Below are 16,812 nucleotides of genomic sequence, written 5' to 3'. Positions count from 1 at the left end.
TCCAAAATTGGTTGCAGACCTCTATCTTGGGATGTGACAGGAAGTGTACTGGTTGTGGGGGTAGCTTCATCCCATGGCTGAAACCTGACTGTTTCTGGTGTAAAACAGTTGCAATCGTTGGGTGCAGAGCAATAACAACTAAGAATCCTCCATGACATCTGGCTTGGAGAATGAGAGGTGATCTGCAAGGAGTTTTAAAAAAGTCCGTCAGAGCATTCGTAATGTATCTCTCCCTGTCTCTCTTCAGTCGCTCTTCATATTTGACAGGGTCCTCTTTTAGTCTGTCCCTATAGGACTGAGACCTTTCTTTAGTTGACATCCGCGGCATCTAAAAAATTGATGAAAAGGCATTTAAAAAAAAATATATATTTGAATAAATACATTAGCTTTGTACATTTTAATAAATAATATATATATGTAGACACACAATCCATGAATTGCACCTTTTAAGCTTAAATGTAATTTCCACCTCACCTTTGTCATTTCCACCCAAGAAGGTAATGTGTTGGAAATGACGGTGGTGGAAATGACAATCCAGCAGTATTTTGTAAAAAAAATCCAAGCTAGTACTACAGATTAGCTATGAATTGGAAGCTAGCATTGCATGCATGCAAAATACATCTATTTATGTTAAAAAATCTATTAATTTACAAACTCAATTGATGTAACGCCATGTTTGGAAATGACATACAATAAAAATATTTTCATTTCAAGCAATATTTACCTTGAATTTTCTTCTTCAAGTTGGTGAAGAAATTCAAAATCTCCTCCATGTCAGACATGTGCTGTGATGTCATAGTTCATCTCCATAGAAACAACCCAAACAATCTTTCAAAAAAACTGTTTTAAAGGGACATTACAGCGTTGTGGTGGAAATGACGGCAATACTGTGGGACAACTATATTTTGAATATAAAATCACATTAAAAGTTGTCTGACCTTAAATACCCCAATTATGTTTTAATTATTTTACTGATACTTTATTCAGTCATATTAAAAAAAAATAGATAAATCATTTTTTTACACTTATTTTTCATTATTGAAGATCAGAAGTCTGGGTGTGGGACAAGCACAAAACAGCAATATTTGCATCTATAATGATGTTTAAAAAGGTGAAAAAATCTTCATAGACTACTTGTAAAAAGTTCCTCAAGTACTTACATTGTAAAGTTAACTATGAAAGTGTAAATTTTTCAAAATGTAATGTTTTTTATAAAATATGATCAAAGGACATAAAAGTGCCCATAGTCTAAGAATTGCCCATATATATATCAAGAATAATTAAAATAAATTAAACGTTATGTTTCATAACTTTTAATGTTATAAAATGAGGAAAATTTAATTGATGTATGCTTTTTTAAAATTAAAATAGACCCGTTTCTCTGATTGGTTGCATTGCGGAGTCTCATGCGTCATCTTTAGCATATTAATGTGACTTGATACTATAGCAACGTGTTTTTCGCGGCATTTTATGGATCGTTTTAAATATGGATATTAGAACATTTAAAACGCACCAGCACCGCCTGCTCCATCTGACTTCATGCAAACACGGTTGGCTCAAACTCAGAGATTAGCAACAAGGTGGAGGCGGGATTTTCAAATCTACAGGACACTGTTTTAAGGAAGTTTAATGTTCGCATACGTCGCCTTCAGCTTTTTTTAAAGGTAAATTATGCATTGTTTTAATTTACGTAGGGTTAATGTGAAGTGTGGCTATAGACCGCTAACAGCATTGCGAGGTGTTAATTTTAATATACTGATTAGTTTGTGATCTTCTGCACTCTATACGGGAAATGAGCTGACAGTCTGTACGTTACCAGTTGTATGAGTGTGTGCTTGCACTGTATTTGTTGTTTTTATGCCTTGTTTTTGCAAGTTATTGTTGCTGATTGCGTGCCCCCCCGTTGGAAGTCGCGTGCCCCCCTGTTAGTAATGGTCTGGCGCCGGCTCTGGGACAGACCCAAGCTGTTGATGTTTGCTGCATTGTAATGTAACTCCATCTGCTGGAGCATTGAAGTCACAGATGCTTTACAAGAACAATTCTCATCATCTACATCTGAATGTTAAAGAAAGACTGGCTTCCTCGTGTATCTAACAAAACAGAAGTGCTTATTTAGGAAGCCAAACAGTAAAACATTTGGCAACCCACATGTGACTCGCATTTTAACCCGGATATGCAAACAGACATCAAAAGCAAATATCAGTATCTACAACTTCACTGTACGACCATGTTAATGAGAACAGCTTGTGAAAATAACAAACAAGACTTTAAGAACCTACGTCTGCTCCTCTGATGGTCTCATCTGCTGTTAGGAGATCAGTCTGTAGTGAAGTCTCATTTAAGAGAGGGAATTGTGATACCTTCACAAAAGGCCACTAAATCACTTTCGCACTCATTCTCCTTGTGGGAAGAACCACATTACTCACAGCAATAAAACAAATCATAAAATAATGTGCATTGACAATTTGATCGCTTTGCAATATTAAAATTTATTTCTGTTTTTTACATTTTTTTCTTGCTTTTCACAAAAGCAAACAGTGAGAACTTTGAGCACTGGGAATATGATTCTCATAACATATCAACAATACAAATTTAACTCATACTGATCTGTTAAACATTCAACAAAAGCTTGCATACAGACAAAAGGAAATTTAATTCAAAAGCATAAGATCTGTACCTCTGTAATTATGGCGTATCCCTGATTTATGCCAAATGATTTATTTGCCAAAATAACATTGTCCTGTTTTCTTCCCATAGATACAATTCAAAAGAGACGAAAGGTTGATGTAGGTAAGAGTCTTGTAAGGATAAATCTGTCTAAGGTCCTGTTTGTTGCACTTCTCCGTGTTACTGCTGAAATCATTTTGGTTGCATTCATTTCGCAATATCACTGAAAATGCATTTAAACTGCACGCAGCCAAACCTCCAGTGTTAAATGAACAGTGTTAATAATCCACACCAGGAGATTCAACACTGAATTTGTTTGTATTCTTCACAGAAACCATCACAACACGGTTAGGAGTCTAAATGAAGTCTAAAATGACCAAACCCACCTATGATCGGGAAAATAATTACATCATGATACTAATATAAGCATCTACAAGCAAACAATATCATTTTGGCTACTTTGGCTGTCATCACTTCTTCTGAATGTTTTCTTCAGTGATGTTTGTTTAACAGCATCATTCATGTTCATTCTTATTATCTCATTAACTTCAACACTGAATCACTGTTACTTTTTAACACTAACGTATATACAGTATGACGCACACCATCTGTGTATACACTAAAGCCCTATTTGCATGGGATTAGTATTATTATCTGGAGACCTTGTGTGATTTAGAAATTACCCCCCCCCCCACACACACACACACACACCTGAATTTCATGTGGTTCTTTCGCACGGTATAAGCAAAGCCTGTGATTATACTAAATTTACTGACTTATCTCCCAGATATGATGCTAAGGCTTTGCGCGCCACACCATGTCCTACATACGCAGTAAAAGGTCCCTTTTCCATGTTAAACTGAGTTTTTGTACTAATCAGATGTGTCGCATTACCACGTCGAGCATCAGTGGATTCCATTTCAGAAATGGTCCTGCGATGTGGCGGCTGACAGCTCCACCTAAGCTCTGAGATCTCAAATAATGAGAGTTCTGCACATTCCCAATATTAATCATCACACATGGACGAGGAGAGACTGATTATAGAAGTTTAAATGCAGAAATATATAACAAATCCTTCAAATTTCACAAGGAAAGCCATAAGAAGCGGAGGGATGCGTCTCTGTATGTGGGTATTAAAAGGCAGTTAAGTATCAAAAATGATATACAGTGAGACCCTGCTAAAGCCTGACCAAATAACAGAGATGGCGATTCACACAGGACTATTGTCACAGGACCTCAGTGGTTTCCTCAGGTCAGTTGCAGGGGAGTTTTTACTCTTTAGATCAGGGGTTCTCAAAGTTTACATTCAAAGGTCCAAATCTGAATTCTCATCATTTTCATAGGTCCGGAAAAACTTTATGTAAATCATTTGTTTATATAACAAATCAACACAAATAGTTTGGGAAAAACATAAGTGTATTTTGCATTTAAAGTAAAAAAATTTTTAAACAAACACAAGAAATATGCCAAAAGTAACCAGGTGCAAAATACAGAGAAACCTAATTAGAGAAATGGCACAGTTTGTTCTCCATCAGATGCATAAACCATGCAAAAAAAGGTGTGGTTGGTAGGCAGAGACACTGACCAAAATTAGGGGTGCACCTATAAATTGGCTGATGATGCCGTGAAGCACGGCCGCTACATCCAAAAGCCAGGGGGCGCTCTTGGGCAGAAACTTAATATGCGCTGCAGACGAAGAACTAGACACACGCAGCTCCAGGAAATGTCTTAAGGATATATTTATATTGCTGTTCTTCAAACCTTTTCAGGTATTTCATGATAATAAAGAATATGTATAAAGATTATGTATGCCGAGTGTTGCTTTTTCAAATGCATGTTTTAAACAACTCAAACCAACAGTGATTTCAGATTGATAAGGACTTACTGATCAAAAGCCGTAGTACATGAAGTTGCGGTGCATAATATCTGGGTGTGACGGCTACAGCGTTACACAGGAAATTTTTTAATAACTCGTTTTATTTTCGGACCAGAAATACTCTTAAATCTTAAAAGAAAAAAAAACTAAACGAATGGTTAACAAGTTTAATATGCATTTGTAAAGTAGCAAATGCACACATTTAATCAATCACATAGAAATTAATGCACTTGTAATATGAAGTGGACGCGGGTCCGGATCAAGTTCCCGTCGGGTCCGGATCTGGACCGGAGTCCGGACTTTGAGAACCCCTGCTTTAGATGATGGTCGATTCGTATGAGATCACAGACAACCTCCGCAATTATTACAAATGACAACAGGTCACCAGATCATACTAATATCGTGCGATTAGGGATTAGGAGTGTTCATTTGACACTGGGGGAGAGGGGGGGGGGGGTTTGCTGTGCACATTCAATGTTTGACTTTTAGTTTTATCAAAGAGATTTTATTTAGCTCAAAATTGCAGCAGAAACATACAGAGGCCACATGTGGATGGCGACAACTGAATAAAACACTAAACCTATGAAAAAATTTAAATACCCTGTTTGAAAGGTATTTGAGGAAAAATCTGTATGTGCCTATTGTATCAATCTGTCATGAAGCATACGGTATCATATGAAGAGGAAAGACATTGAGAAGGATAGATTTGCGCAAATGATAAGCCGCTCTCTTTCTTGGATATTGCTTCAGTAAAACCTCCTGCAGGAATGCCATTGAGGGTGAAAGCAACTGTGCAAACATTTTCTAGTGGTTTTGTTCCAGCACGTCCTACCTGACAGATATCACTGATTTGGTGTCCTGAGAAATCACACCTGTCCCTGTGACAGCCCTAGACTCATGTAGCGGCTCCAGCGCTCTTTTAACACATTTGAGTATGATGACATCAGATCGGAGAGCGGACTCTTGATGAGACGGCGTACTTAGAGGGATAGGGTGGTCTAATTCAGTAGCTACGTTTAGCAAAAGTTAGCAAAATGGATCGAATAGCTTACAGCACATTTCAGAAGTTGCATCTCTATAAGAGAAACCGGTCAAGGTTCAAACGCCCTGCGCCCTTTTCATCCGTCTCAAAAAGTTTCGCTTCTCCTCAAGAAGCTCTTGGATGCGTTTATTTCGTGTTCGCTCACGCAGAAACACACGTCCTCTCCTGGGAATGATGTTATTCTGAGGAAACTCGTGGTCCAAAGGGATGGTTTGATCGGGTATATCAATAGCATTGCTCTCGCTCGTTTCATCCACTTTGTTCGGGCGTCCGCTCGTCTTCGCCGCCACTGTCGTCACAGATGTTGTTGTTAAAGATGTTGTTGTGCTGGATGTTGTCATGCTTGCCAGCGTTGTACCAGAATCAGCAAACGTTGCTTGCATCAGCGTGGGTTCTGCAGTGGTAGTTAGCACATTCGCAGTAAGCGTCACAGGAACGATGCTTAATCCCTCAACATTAGCAGCGATAGTTGAGGCTGACCACAACACTGCACCATCATCCACACGTTGCCTCACATTAAACTCTTCAGCCTTGTTGGCATCAGGTAATTTGGTGCCTTCTGTCATGTCATTTCTAGATGCAGGGGTGACGACGGGACTTGCTGTGGGAATGAGAAAGGTTGTATTCTGTTCTGACAAGAAATCTCCGGTAACGTGTATTTGGATGGGGGTTGTTGTAGACTGCCGATTAGGAGCAGCGGTGTTTCCAAGCGTACGTGTTGCCATTGTCACTGATGTTAAAATCCAAGGCACGCCTGCTAAAGTAGCACCGCTTCCCACTGTTGATGTCGAATAGGTATCTGTAGAGGTCCGGCGGTGATTATGAAGAGTTGTGCTGGACTCTGTGCGTGCGGGAGCGTGGGTTGTGGTGGAAGCAGATTTTTTCTTGCTGGGTTTTGCAGATGCGGGCCGTGGCTTACTTGTGGTGGCAGAGGTCTTTGTGGAATTGCCGGATCTGCAGGACTCGCAGCACAAGCGTTGAAAGCTTGGCAGGGAGCAGTGCTGCTGCAGCGCCTCCTTGCGGCAGAACGCAGAACGGTCGCCATGGCAACGCTGTCCTAAAAGACAAGAGAGGCATTTGCTGAGAATGGATGAGGCGAATGTATCGTATAAGATATATGTCTATTTGAACAAGGCAAAATCAGCAGCCAAAAAAAAGGGAATGAAACAAACTTGGCTAAATGAAATCAGAAAGTGACTCAGAAAAGAAGCAAAAGTTTAGGAATGTTGAAGACCAATAAAACAAATGTTTTTGATGAGTTAAAACTACAGATTGTACCCAAAGTATGTGGTCAACCAGTATGGGTTTTTCTGTTTCAATATCTATAACACAATGCGACTGATGGTTGATACAATATAAACATATTCTGTTGTACCCAAAGTAATGCACGTTAAAAACATAATAAAAACATCCCACCTTTACACAGGAGCAGGCACGAAGGAAAGAAACGAGCCAGAAAAAGCGTTGTTTACTCTGTTTATCAGTTTTTTTATTCCTACTTTCGCAGTAGATCATGACGGAAACTTAAACAATGAAATGCACTCCCCCCCCACCCACTTAAACATAGATATAGAGTCTTCTTTCAGAAAAATAAATCAACTGTATTGAAAGGTACAAGTTCACAGTAACTTTGGTTAAACACTTCATTACTTTGAGAACATTTAATCCATTGGTAATTCAGATGAACAGGTACATAAATAAATTGGTCATTGGTTAAATAAAATACTGGATTTCCATATGATAATGTAAAAACTGGCATGGCACGTACATGTGTCATATATTAAACATTTACAAAACATTAATAAAGTTTCCCTGATAAATCAAAGTGCATATAGACGCAGTGCACGCAAGTCCATCTGAATATTCCCCGAACAATTTCCCCACAACAGCCAGCCAAGACGCGGTTAGGCCAGTGAAGTAACATGACAGTTACCCATAGTATATAATATTAGCATTTTTTTTCTTACAAGTAAGGAGATAACAGTCATAAATGTTATTAAATACAGTAAACACCAATGTTTATTTACAGTATCTCACTGCAAGTTCTGGCTTTTCTTGATAGTAGTTTTTTTTTCTCCACGGCTTTGAGCACGAAAATTCGGATAGCTCGCTACATAGTCACAACAGAAATGTGTTTCACAATTATACAATGACGAGTCTGAAGTGATAGAGATGTAAGTTTCCATTAAAACGCCCTCTGTATCCAATGGGTTAGCAACCATGTTGAATGTAAATGACCATTGGCTGATTGGTGTAATACTTTGATTTCGAAGCTGCCTCTGGTTTCGCGCAATAAACCACGTTTCTGTGCGCAAAGCCGTCACTTTCACAGATAAATGCAGATACATTCAAACCTAGTAAGGCATTGTACTTGCGTTCTATCTTCCCATCGCAAAGAAATGAGTTCGGATGTAGATGGAAATTCATGAGGTATATTTATGTGTCGTCGTCTCTTATATGGCCACTGTCGTAAAAATTGACATGCTGAAAAACATACACGCGTCGCAAACGCTCAAGCTCACACGCACGCTCTCGTCAATGTACGGTGGATACGTAACGCTCGTGACCCTCGCGTCCCAGATGAATCCGACAAATGAAATCGCTTGAGAAGAAACTGGCCGAGCAAGTCCTGCATAATATTTGTCTTCCCCGTCCCCGAACACTAAACCTCTGTTAATAAATAGCAATAGTTCTGTATTTATGTAAAATCAATAAAAAAATACACGTAACAGTCAAGAATTAAAGCAATTGATAGCAGTCAAAATATTAGGCTAATAAGCTACAGCTTATTCATGGTAAAACAAATTATTAATATTTCATATTATTGGTACCCATATAGATTTATAGTCATATATAAATACAAATATATTTATATGTTCATTTAAAGTTTGCAAGCACAAATAAGCTGCATTTATTGAATTTGTTAACAGTCAAAGAGAAGATGGAGGATGAGGTGGTTATGGCAATCGATCATGTGTAGTAAAGCGACCCTGTTTATCAAGTTCCACCACGACGTTCACCATCGGCCACCAGTGCGTGATCACGATGGTGATTCAACAGTACATCCAATGTTAACAGCTAAAATCCTACCATCTCGCGTGTGTGTGTTTGTGTGTGTGTGTGTGTGTGTGTGTGTGTTTGCTTGTTTTCGTCCCGTCGGTTTACGAGAATGAACCAGGCTGTGGAATGAGCACTTAGCAAAGATTTCCTCATTGTGACAAGTTCACATTCACAATAAAGCTTTAGGGTTTTTTTGTGTGTTTTTTTTCTTCTTCTTCAATTTTCAATTTTTTCCCCTCACACCTTGAGCTCAGGCAGCACCTCAAAACGGCCTCTGCCTCAGGAGCGTGAGCCGCATGGACGCAGCTTGCAGCAGGCGGTAATTCACAACAAATTGCATCGCCCCTGCAGAAATCTCAGCTAACTCCGCAAGCTGCCTGTCCGTTTGCAAGTCCCCTCGCTTTAACAAACAATTATTCTTTTTTTTAATGTTTAGTCAACAATTTCTTACTGGCCAGCGTTCACAACACAGAGCTCCACAAAGGAGAGAGAGAGAGAGAGAGACAGAGAGAGAGAGAGAGAGAAACATATAGACCTCCCCCCTATCGAAAACGCCCAGTAAGAGAGGACCACCACCCAGGAAAGAGAAGCGTGCAAGCCTCGGAAGAGGAAGGCAGTCAGGGGAGTTTGCCTTGTAGAGCCAGGCAGAGAGACAGAGGAAAGGTCCAGGTGAGAGACGACAGACAGCGCAGTGCCATCACGTGGCTGGAGAGAGAAGCTCTACTTGACATCCTCTGCACAGGGTATTTCGGGTCGTGACGCGATAACCACTGTATCAGGAAGTTGCCATGCGTGTTGAAGTCGGAAGTGCTTCCTGTTGTGTGCCAGAAGAGAATAGAGAGAGAGAGAGAGAGTGGGTTTGGGAAGTTTGAAGCATGGGAAGCGGAGAGAGAGAGAGAGAGAGAGAGCGAGAGAGAAACATAGGTATTAGTCAGCTGTTTTAGTGCATTTGTTGACACCAGAACCAAAGCACATTTTCATCTGTTACAGGTCACATAATGTTTAACAGATCATTAGTATGTGTGTGAGTAGATTTTAAAACGGTCACTCACTTCAGTGTGTAACTACTAGTCGCTGAACGGACAAGGTGTTCCAACGTTATACGATGCATCTGAGCAAATTTTAATCAGAAAATGTGTGTTTAAATCAGAATTGACGATACTAAAAGAAGCCAATTGTAGCTCGACTGCTACAGCATTGCGGTCGCAACGCTGGTTCTATTCCCAGAGAACACACAGTAAAATAAAACTCTACCTTGAATCCACTAGAAGTTGCCAAATGCATACATGTAAATCTGATCTGTTAGTCATTATGGTTACGTTTTAGTAATGAAAGCGCGAGCAGGAATGTATTTACGAACTTGGGCAGGGATCCATTCTGCAGGGTCTAAATGCCGCTGGTTTAGAGTCCAGACAGAGTCCAATGGTGTTGTCACGGGTGTGGCAAAGCACCTGCCTCTCCTGAGTCCCGTTGCCGCACGTGACCGAGCACTAAAATACCAATCATATTATGTACTAGATATATTCCTTAACCTTACAAAATAGAAAGATAGCCTATTATATATTGTGTGTTAGTGTGGTCTTTACCTGCGACCAGGGTCCCAGTCTCCATTCAGCCGGACACAGGTTGCGATTGCAGTCTCTGCGGGACTCCGGGCGCTCATCGTTACAGTAACGACTGCGGATGGATTTAAACTTGCCATCGCCCAGAGGTTGCACACAGCGAACTGAGCGTGTCTGAGTGCCCGTCTTCCCACAAGATTTACTGCATTCACCCCACTCGCCGGCCACCCAGCTAGACACACACAGAGAGTAAATCCTTTATAAAGTCATAATAAAACATAAATGACTACAGGAACTACAGTATGTCACTTCTTGTCAACCGGCAGTCATTAGATTATTTGTAGATTGACTGTTTAATTTTTAGTGATGATCCCTCAATAGACTGTAAGAACTGTGGGACTAACATGTCAGCTTGTTCTACTAAGCCTAACAGTCTACTAATATACTGTAGTTTACTGTAGTATAAGTAGAATCAGTGTGTCAAAATTGTATGTCTTTATTCCTTGACCATTAGACTTGAAACTAGTATTAGTATTATACTGTATGCTAATGCATATAAAATTAGACAAAATAAAATGTGCTCTTTTGAATTTATTTTCATAGATCACCCTGCATGACACCAATTTTTGACAACGAGGAATACTAGCTAATGTCACCATCTAGCAAACGTGATTTGATCTCTTTCAATATGAAAATGCATCAACACAGGAAACAAACATTTGCATATGGTAGTTTTAAAAAGTGTGTTTGTATTTCTCTGGATAATTTTTAATATATCTGCTTGATTGAAGACTTTTCAAACACACACACGTACGCACACACGCACACACACTTACATGGGCTGAGCACACTCTCTCAGGTAACAGTCTCGAAACAGAGGAGGAGGCTGTCGAATTTTCTCACAGTAGCGCCGATGGACCATCCTCATGTCAGTGTTCTTACGACAGCCGTACCGCGTCATCTGACTGCCTGTCCACAGGAAGACACAAACAACTCCAACAAAAGAAAATGATCCAAATGTCCTTTGAGTCAACGTTCTACTGAACTGACAAAGTTAAATCTAAAACTCTGTGTGGTTTTGTTCATATTAAGCATTTCCATAAACTTACAGTACTTTAAGAGCAAAGTCTTTATAAAACCATGGTCTGACTCTGGACAGCAGCAGATGCTAAGGTAGGACATAAATGAACACTGCATCTGAGATCGTGGTGCCCCCAAGTGGTGTGATTGCAAACTACCTCCTCCACAGGTTTTTGAACAGGGAGTCCATCTCTTCACCACCCAGGAATACGGCACAGCATTATCCGGGACCATGTTGTTTTCATTGCCACTGTCGCTCAATCTCTCGCTGTCAGTGATGTATTTGATCGACACCTTGACCTTGGCCGACCCATGCATTCGGATCTAGTACGCAAACACAAAGAGAAATGAGTAACCTAATAAGTCATTATCATACTTTTGATTCAAACGGGCATGTGTGTGTGTGTGTGTGTGTGTGTGTGTGTGAGTTCATAGAGTAAGTGAGATTACCATGACAACCACATCATTTTTCAAAGGTCCGTTTGTCTGAATGGCATCCTTGCCGTTTTTGTTTTCGTACTCCCATTCAAGACCTTTCTCTATAACCGAGCGCGTCTCTGGGAAGTCACCGTGTGAGTTGAGAAAGAAGTCACCTGGCGCTTTATTCCTGACAGCTATTCACATATAACAAATAGAGAGAGCTTTATTAATAAGCCATTAAACACAAACAGCAGCCGCTTGGTTAAATACTACAGGAAATAATCAGACATCACCTAAAACATGAGCAGTGCCATTGAGCTCCTGAATGAGGAGATGTCTCGCCCCTCTGGGAACCTCCAGCACTTTAATGACACCTAAAGCAAACGCAGAACATCTGTTATTTACTTGGCCTTGTTTTTTACAGACTACGGTTCAGTTTAGAAACCAGTAGCGCTGTTTGCTGCCAACATAGCACACAGCTCCGGTACCTTCTGAAACTGAGACTAAATGTGTGTGTGACAAGTGTGTTTTGAACATCGTACACAGAAAACAAAATCCAAGGTTGTACAAAAGGGGTCCTCTTATAAACAAGTGCAGCTAAAAGGTTCAAGTGCAGCTAAAAGGAACGCTACTCACTAAAACATTGTTGTTAAAACTTTTTTAGTGTAACAATGCAAAGTCGGCAACACCAAAGCTCCAAAAGTATCAAAATATGTATTATTTAAAAACAAGTGCATGGCATCAAGGTCATATTCACTAGCTCCTTGTGATCCTGTAATAAATTAAATGTATGCCAAGGTTTTGCAAATGTATCATTCAACCCCATTGCTGAGTATTTTTTCCATAAAATTGGAATTTTCCATAGACTGTCTTATTCCTGGAGTTTGAAATCACCTCAGTTTCCTAAGTCACAAACACGTAACCAATCACATCATCACAGTGACCGTGTGGATCAGTAGTTATAGATATATTATGTATGGATGCCGCTGAAACGATCTCAGCACTGCTGTTTCTGTGATGGTCACACATGCAGGGATTAGTGCTGTAACCTGTTATCATCAGCGCTTAAAAAGTACCAAGCTCATGTATGCATCTTAGCAAAAATGCATGACGCAAGTGTCTTTTGCTAGTTTTGACCGGGCGCAATGATCATTTTCACGTTTATTTGTTTATTTATTTGGGTCCCCATTAGCTTCCACAATGTGGTTGCTAGTCTTCCTGGGGCCCACAAAGTGCTAAAACATATGTACAATTAAAATACACCAAGTAAAACATGCATAGGTTTAACATACATATAACATAACCACATGTATACTTTTGTCCACATATACACATCACACATACAGCATTTAAAAATCTCATTACCTATATCAGTCACAAATTAACTGGTATAAGACTATTAATTGTCCTCTGTTTTAAAGTCTTCTTAAAATGACATATGTTGGATATATGCCTTATTCTTAAGTCCAATTTATTCCAGGCAGATGCCGATCTAACTAATACTGTTCTTAACATACAATTGGACCTTGCAGATGGAACCACTATAACACACCTGAGCTCACCTGACGCGTTACATGTCCGTGACAATACCCACTAAAAACCAATTTGTCTACAAAAGATTTTGGGTTATTTTTAAATAGAGCATTATGCATATAACATAGAAGACTTATATTAAGTTTGTCCTTCACCTTTAGCCAGCCCAAACAGGTATGCATTTTATCCACACTAGTGCGAAAAGAGCAACCAAGGGCTACCCTTGCAGCTCTGTTCTGAACGATTTGTAATTTTTTCAGATGTTCCTGTCCAGCACTGGACCAAATTACTGGGCAGTACTCCAGATGTGACAGAACTAAAGACTGGACAACTGTTTTCATAACTAATGGTGGACAATATACCGAACATCTCTGGGAAACAGCAATGCCTTTGGCCATTTTAGACACAATATGGTCAATCTGATCAGCCCAAGAGAGCTGACTATCGAGCTTCACACCCAAGAGTTTAGTCTGACTCACTTGCTCTACCACAGATGTATCAATAAATAAATGTAAGTTACAAGGCATTGTTTAAATAGCAAATGCATTTGTGCCCAATGTTGCGCCCATGGGCGTTCTGGTCTGAAAACGAGGTGTATCTAGACAACATAAATATGCATGAAGTTAACTCTACCTATGATGTCATACAAACGCCAGCCCAGCCCACTAGGATTTTATGTGCTGTTTCTGTATGTGTATTAGGTTGGGTGTGCTGTTGGAGAGAGATACCTACCTTTTTTCTCCACAAAGGTGAAGTTAAACTTGTGTGTTTTGCATTTGGTGCCGTCTCCTCCACAAACCCCACACTTATCTTCCTGTAGGGTTGATCCAACCACATTATCACAGCCCACTTTCTAAAGGGAGAGAGACATCTTCAGCAACATACAACTAAGCACACTCACACAACAGAATCAGATTCATATAGCTACACACCTCACAGTCTCCGTTCACACACGCGCTGTAGGGATCTTTGTAGGAGCACTGCGTTCCAGGTTCCACTAGAGTTTGCATGTTGACTACAGTTCGCGTGTCCTTGGATTGACAGTACAATTTGCAGCGTTGCTTAGCTAGAGCAAATAAAACAAAAAATGGTCTTTAAGTGATGGATGTAGGCAAGAATGCAACAAGATCATGCACATATCGCGAATGAGAAGAACCTAAAAATAGTATGAAAAAAAAAAACGGTCAGCTATGTCAAGAACCATACAGGATTAATGACTTAAAATAATGTGCATCACTTAAAGTCGCAATGAAATTGAAATGAAAAACTATATATGTATTTTTAATAGTGTGGTATTATTAACAAATGACTTATCTGTGAGCTTCATTATTTTTTAAAAATTCGTGTGTGCTCATAATCTTTAATCAAAAATGCAAATCTCCTCCCCTCCTCAAAACGATCTCTCTTCACTTCCGGTCAAAAGTATGGCAGGTGGGCGGGGTCCGGGAGAAGATCGCAGTGATTAGCAATTAGCAACATGACCCAACTTCAAACGATCCAATCAGATCTCGATGGACAAATTCAAATCCAGCCCTGCCTTATTTCATCTCAAAAGCCGTTTCATTCGGATATACGTCACCACGGGGAAAATAAGGCAATCGCTACTTCCGTTTCATGGCGACTTTAAAGTGCTGGCCATGTTCATGCTGGACAGCGTAGACAGTCAACTTTTGTGGAAATTTATATTCGATTTTAAAATATATAAAAAAGGTTTACTGTACATAGCACATCATTATATGCAGTTACCATGCAGATGATTTAAATGAGAATACAGTTCATTACATTCATGCATTTGGCAGACGCTTTTATCTAAAGTATATTTAAACTGTATATTTTAATTTTAGCAGTATAGGGTTCTTCAAAGAATCAAACCCATGACCTTTGCGCTTCTAACATGAAATGATTATGCTGGATGCCTATTAAATATCATATTGAGGAGAAATGTTTGCTACTTGTATACAAATCACAGAAAAACTTAACACCCCTGTATTTGACAAATACACTTCCTTACATCCTTACACTCCTACCAGAGGCCTTCGCTCGAAAAATCAATCAGTCCTACAGATCCCATGCACTCCATTTAAGACAAGGGGAAATAAAGCATCGGCATTTGCCAGCCCTTCACTATGGAAAAATTGACCTGCCGATATTAAAATGGCTTCCACTTTATCAGAGTTCATAACTCGTTTAAAAAAAATCTCTTTGCCTGAGCCTATAGCTGAAACTAGCCATTACTTTTATTTGACGCTTTTTATAGAAGTATTTTATTTCACGTCTAGTATATAATACTTCTTTTTTATCGGTTTTCTTTTTTCTATCATCTGTTTTTATTTGATATATTGTTTTATCGTTTAATTCTGTTGTTGCTTTTTGTTTTACTTTTATTCTGTTCAGCACTTTGGCCGGTCTTTACCATTTGAAAAGTGTTATACAAAGAAACTGAACTTGAATTTAACATAAAGCTCTCTCAACAGAGTTATAGTCACACATAGCATAGATGAATGTTACACTGTAAAAATTTGCAGCATGAAGTTAAAACAACTTGGTTTTGCAAGTCAATTCAAACTATTTTTGGCTTGTGAAAAGTTGACATAACTTATAAAATCAATTTAAAATTGTTTAACTTAATATTAAAATATTAAAATATTTATTGATTTGACAGAAATGCTGCATATTCAGTGTACATTATAACGGCCATGACTTTTTATAAACCTAAATTGGTTAAGTGTGAATGGACTCCATAACCTCTAAATGGTCTATTGACTCTTTCATTATATCATCAAACTTCCAGCATAAGTGTAAAATCCCCAAATTGTCTTCAGGGATATTTTTTCCAGAAGAAGATTCAAATGAGTCCAGCTCAGTTTCAGTCCAGCCAGAGTAAATCGTGCCCATGATGACCAATAAGATGCCTGTCCAATTTCCCAGCATTTACACATTTAAAAGAAAAAGGATATTTTATCCACACAACTCTGAAACAAATCAAGAAAAACTGTTACCTCATCTGATCAAATATATCCCATAAGTCCCTTTAAAACTAAATGACATGACAAGTCCCACTTTAAGATTTAAGATTTACTTTGGACGTGCCTCTGTTGATCATAAAACTAAGGATGTCCACACAGTGCTAATAAGTGAATGGGGACAGTATGTACTACATCGCACATGTGTGTGATAATGTCATGGCTTACGGAGATTTGGATAAAGGATGGAGGAGGTTTGAGTTAAATCATCATAACTTGAAATGTGTGCCCACAGCTGTAAGTAGGAACACATTCACATTACATCAGCTTGAATCTGATGGAGGAAAAGTCTGAGAAATCATCTAATGTTAGCTTAATCGTTCGGCAATTTCCTTGCAGTCACGTTTCAGGCCCAAATTTGTGTCACCTGCATTAGTAAAGTACATACATTTCCATGCATTTAAAACAGGTGGTTACTGTTGACTTTATTTTGCACTTCACTTGTCCCAAATAATATTTAAATCTGGTCAAGAATACAGAACGCCCTAGTAGAGTAAAGAGACATGTAATTCATGTGTTATAACTCAAATTAAAACACCACCCAAAGTG

The 16,812-nt window shown here is 39.1% G+C and overlaps 1 protein-coding gene across 4 annotated transcripts in view; it reads right to left on the bottom strand.

Annotated features, from left to right (window-relative positions):
* Positions 1 to 2,470: 2,470 nt before the first annotated feature.
* Positions 2,471 to 16,812, bottom strand: part of LOC135720626 (A disintegrin and metalloproteinase with thrombospondin motifs 2) — a 136,426-nt gene continuing 122,084 nt past the window's right edge. For 2 of the 4 annotated variants that reach the window (XM_065242831.2, XM_065242836.2), the window contains 9 exons: positions 14,173 to 14,306; positions 13,973 to 14,093; positions 12,001 to 12,081; positions 11,738 to 11,901; positions 11,446 to 11,611; positions 11,044 to 11,176; positions 10,232 to 10,439; positions 10,006 to 10,135; positions 2,471 to 6,642 (listed from right to left, as the gene is read on the bottom strand). In XM_065242831.2, the coding sequence (XP_065098903.1) occupies positions 5,642 to 6,642; positions 10,006 to 10,135; positions 10,232 to 10,439; positions 11,044 to 11,176; positions 11,446 to 11,611; positions 11,738 to 11,901; positions 12,001 to 12,081; positions 13,973 to 14,093; positions 14,173 to 14,306 (2,138 nt within the window). In that variant the 3' untranslated portion in view covers positions 2,471 to 5,641. Of the gene's footprint in view, positions 6,643 to 6,699; positions 9,460 to 10,005; positions 10,136 to 10,231; positions 10,440 to 11,043; positions 11,177 to 11,445; positions 11,612 to 11,737; positions 11,902 to 12,000; positions 12,082 to 13,972; positions 14,094 to 14,172; positions 14,307 to 16,812 lie in introns of those variants that run through there. The other 2 variants (XM_065242843.2, XM_065242850.2) reach the window with 2 other exon arrangements.

Source organism: Paramisgurnus dabryanus, chromosome 16 (genome assembly GCF_030506205.2).
Source record: "Paramisgurnus dabryanus chromosome 16, PD_genome_1.1, whole genome shotgun sequence".
Classification (NCBI taxonomy): Eukaryota; Metazoa; Chordata; class Actinopteri; order Cypriniformes; family Cobitidae; genus Paramisgurnus; species Paramisgurnus dabryanus.
This window is presented reverse-complemented; position numbering and strand designations above follow the sequence as displayed.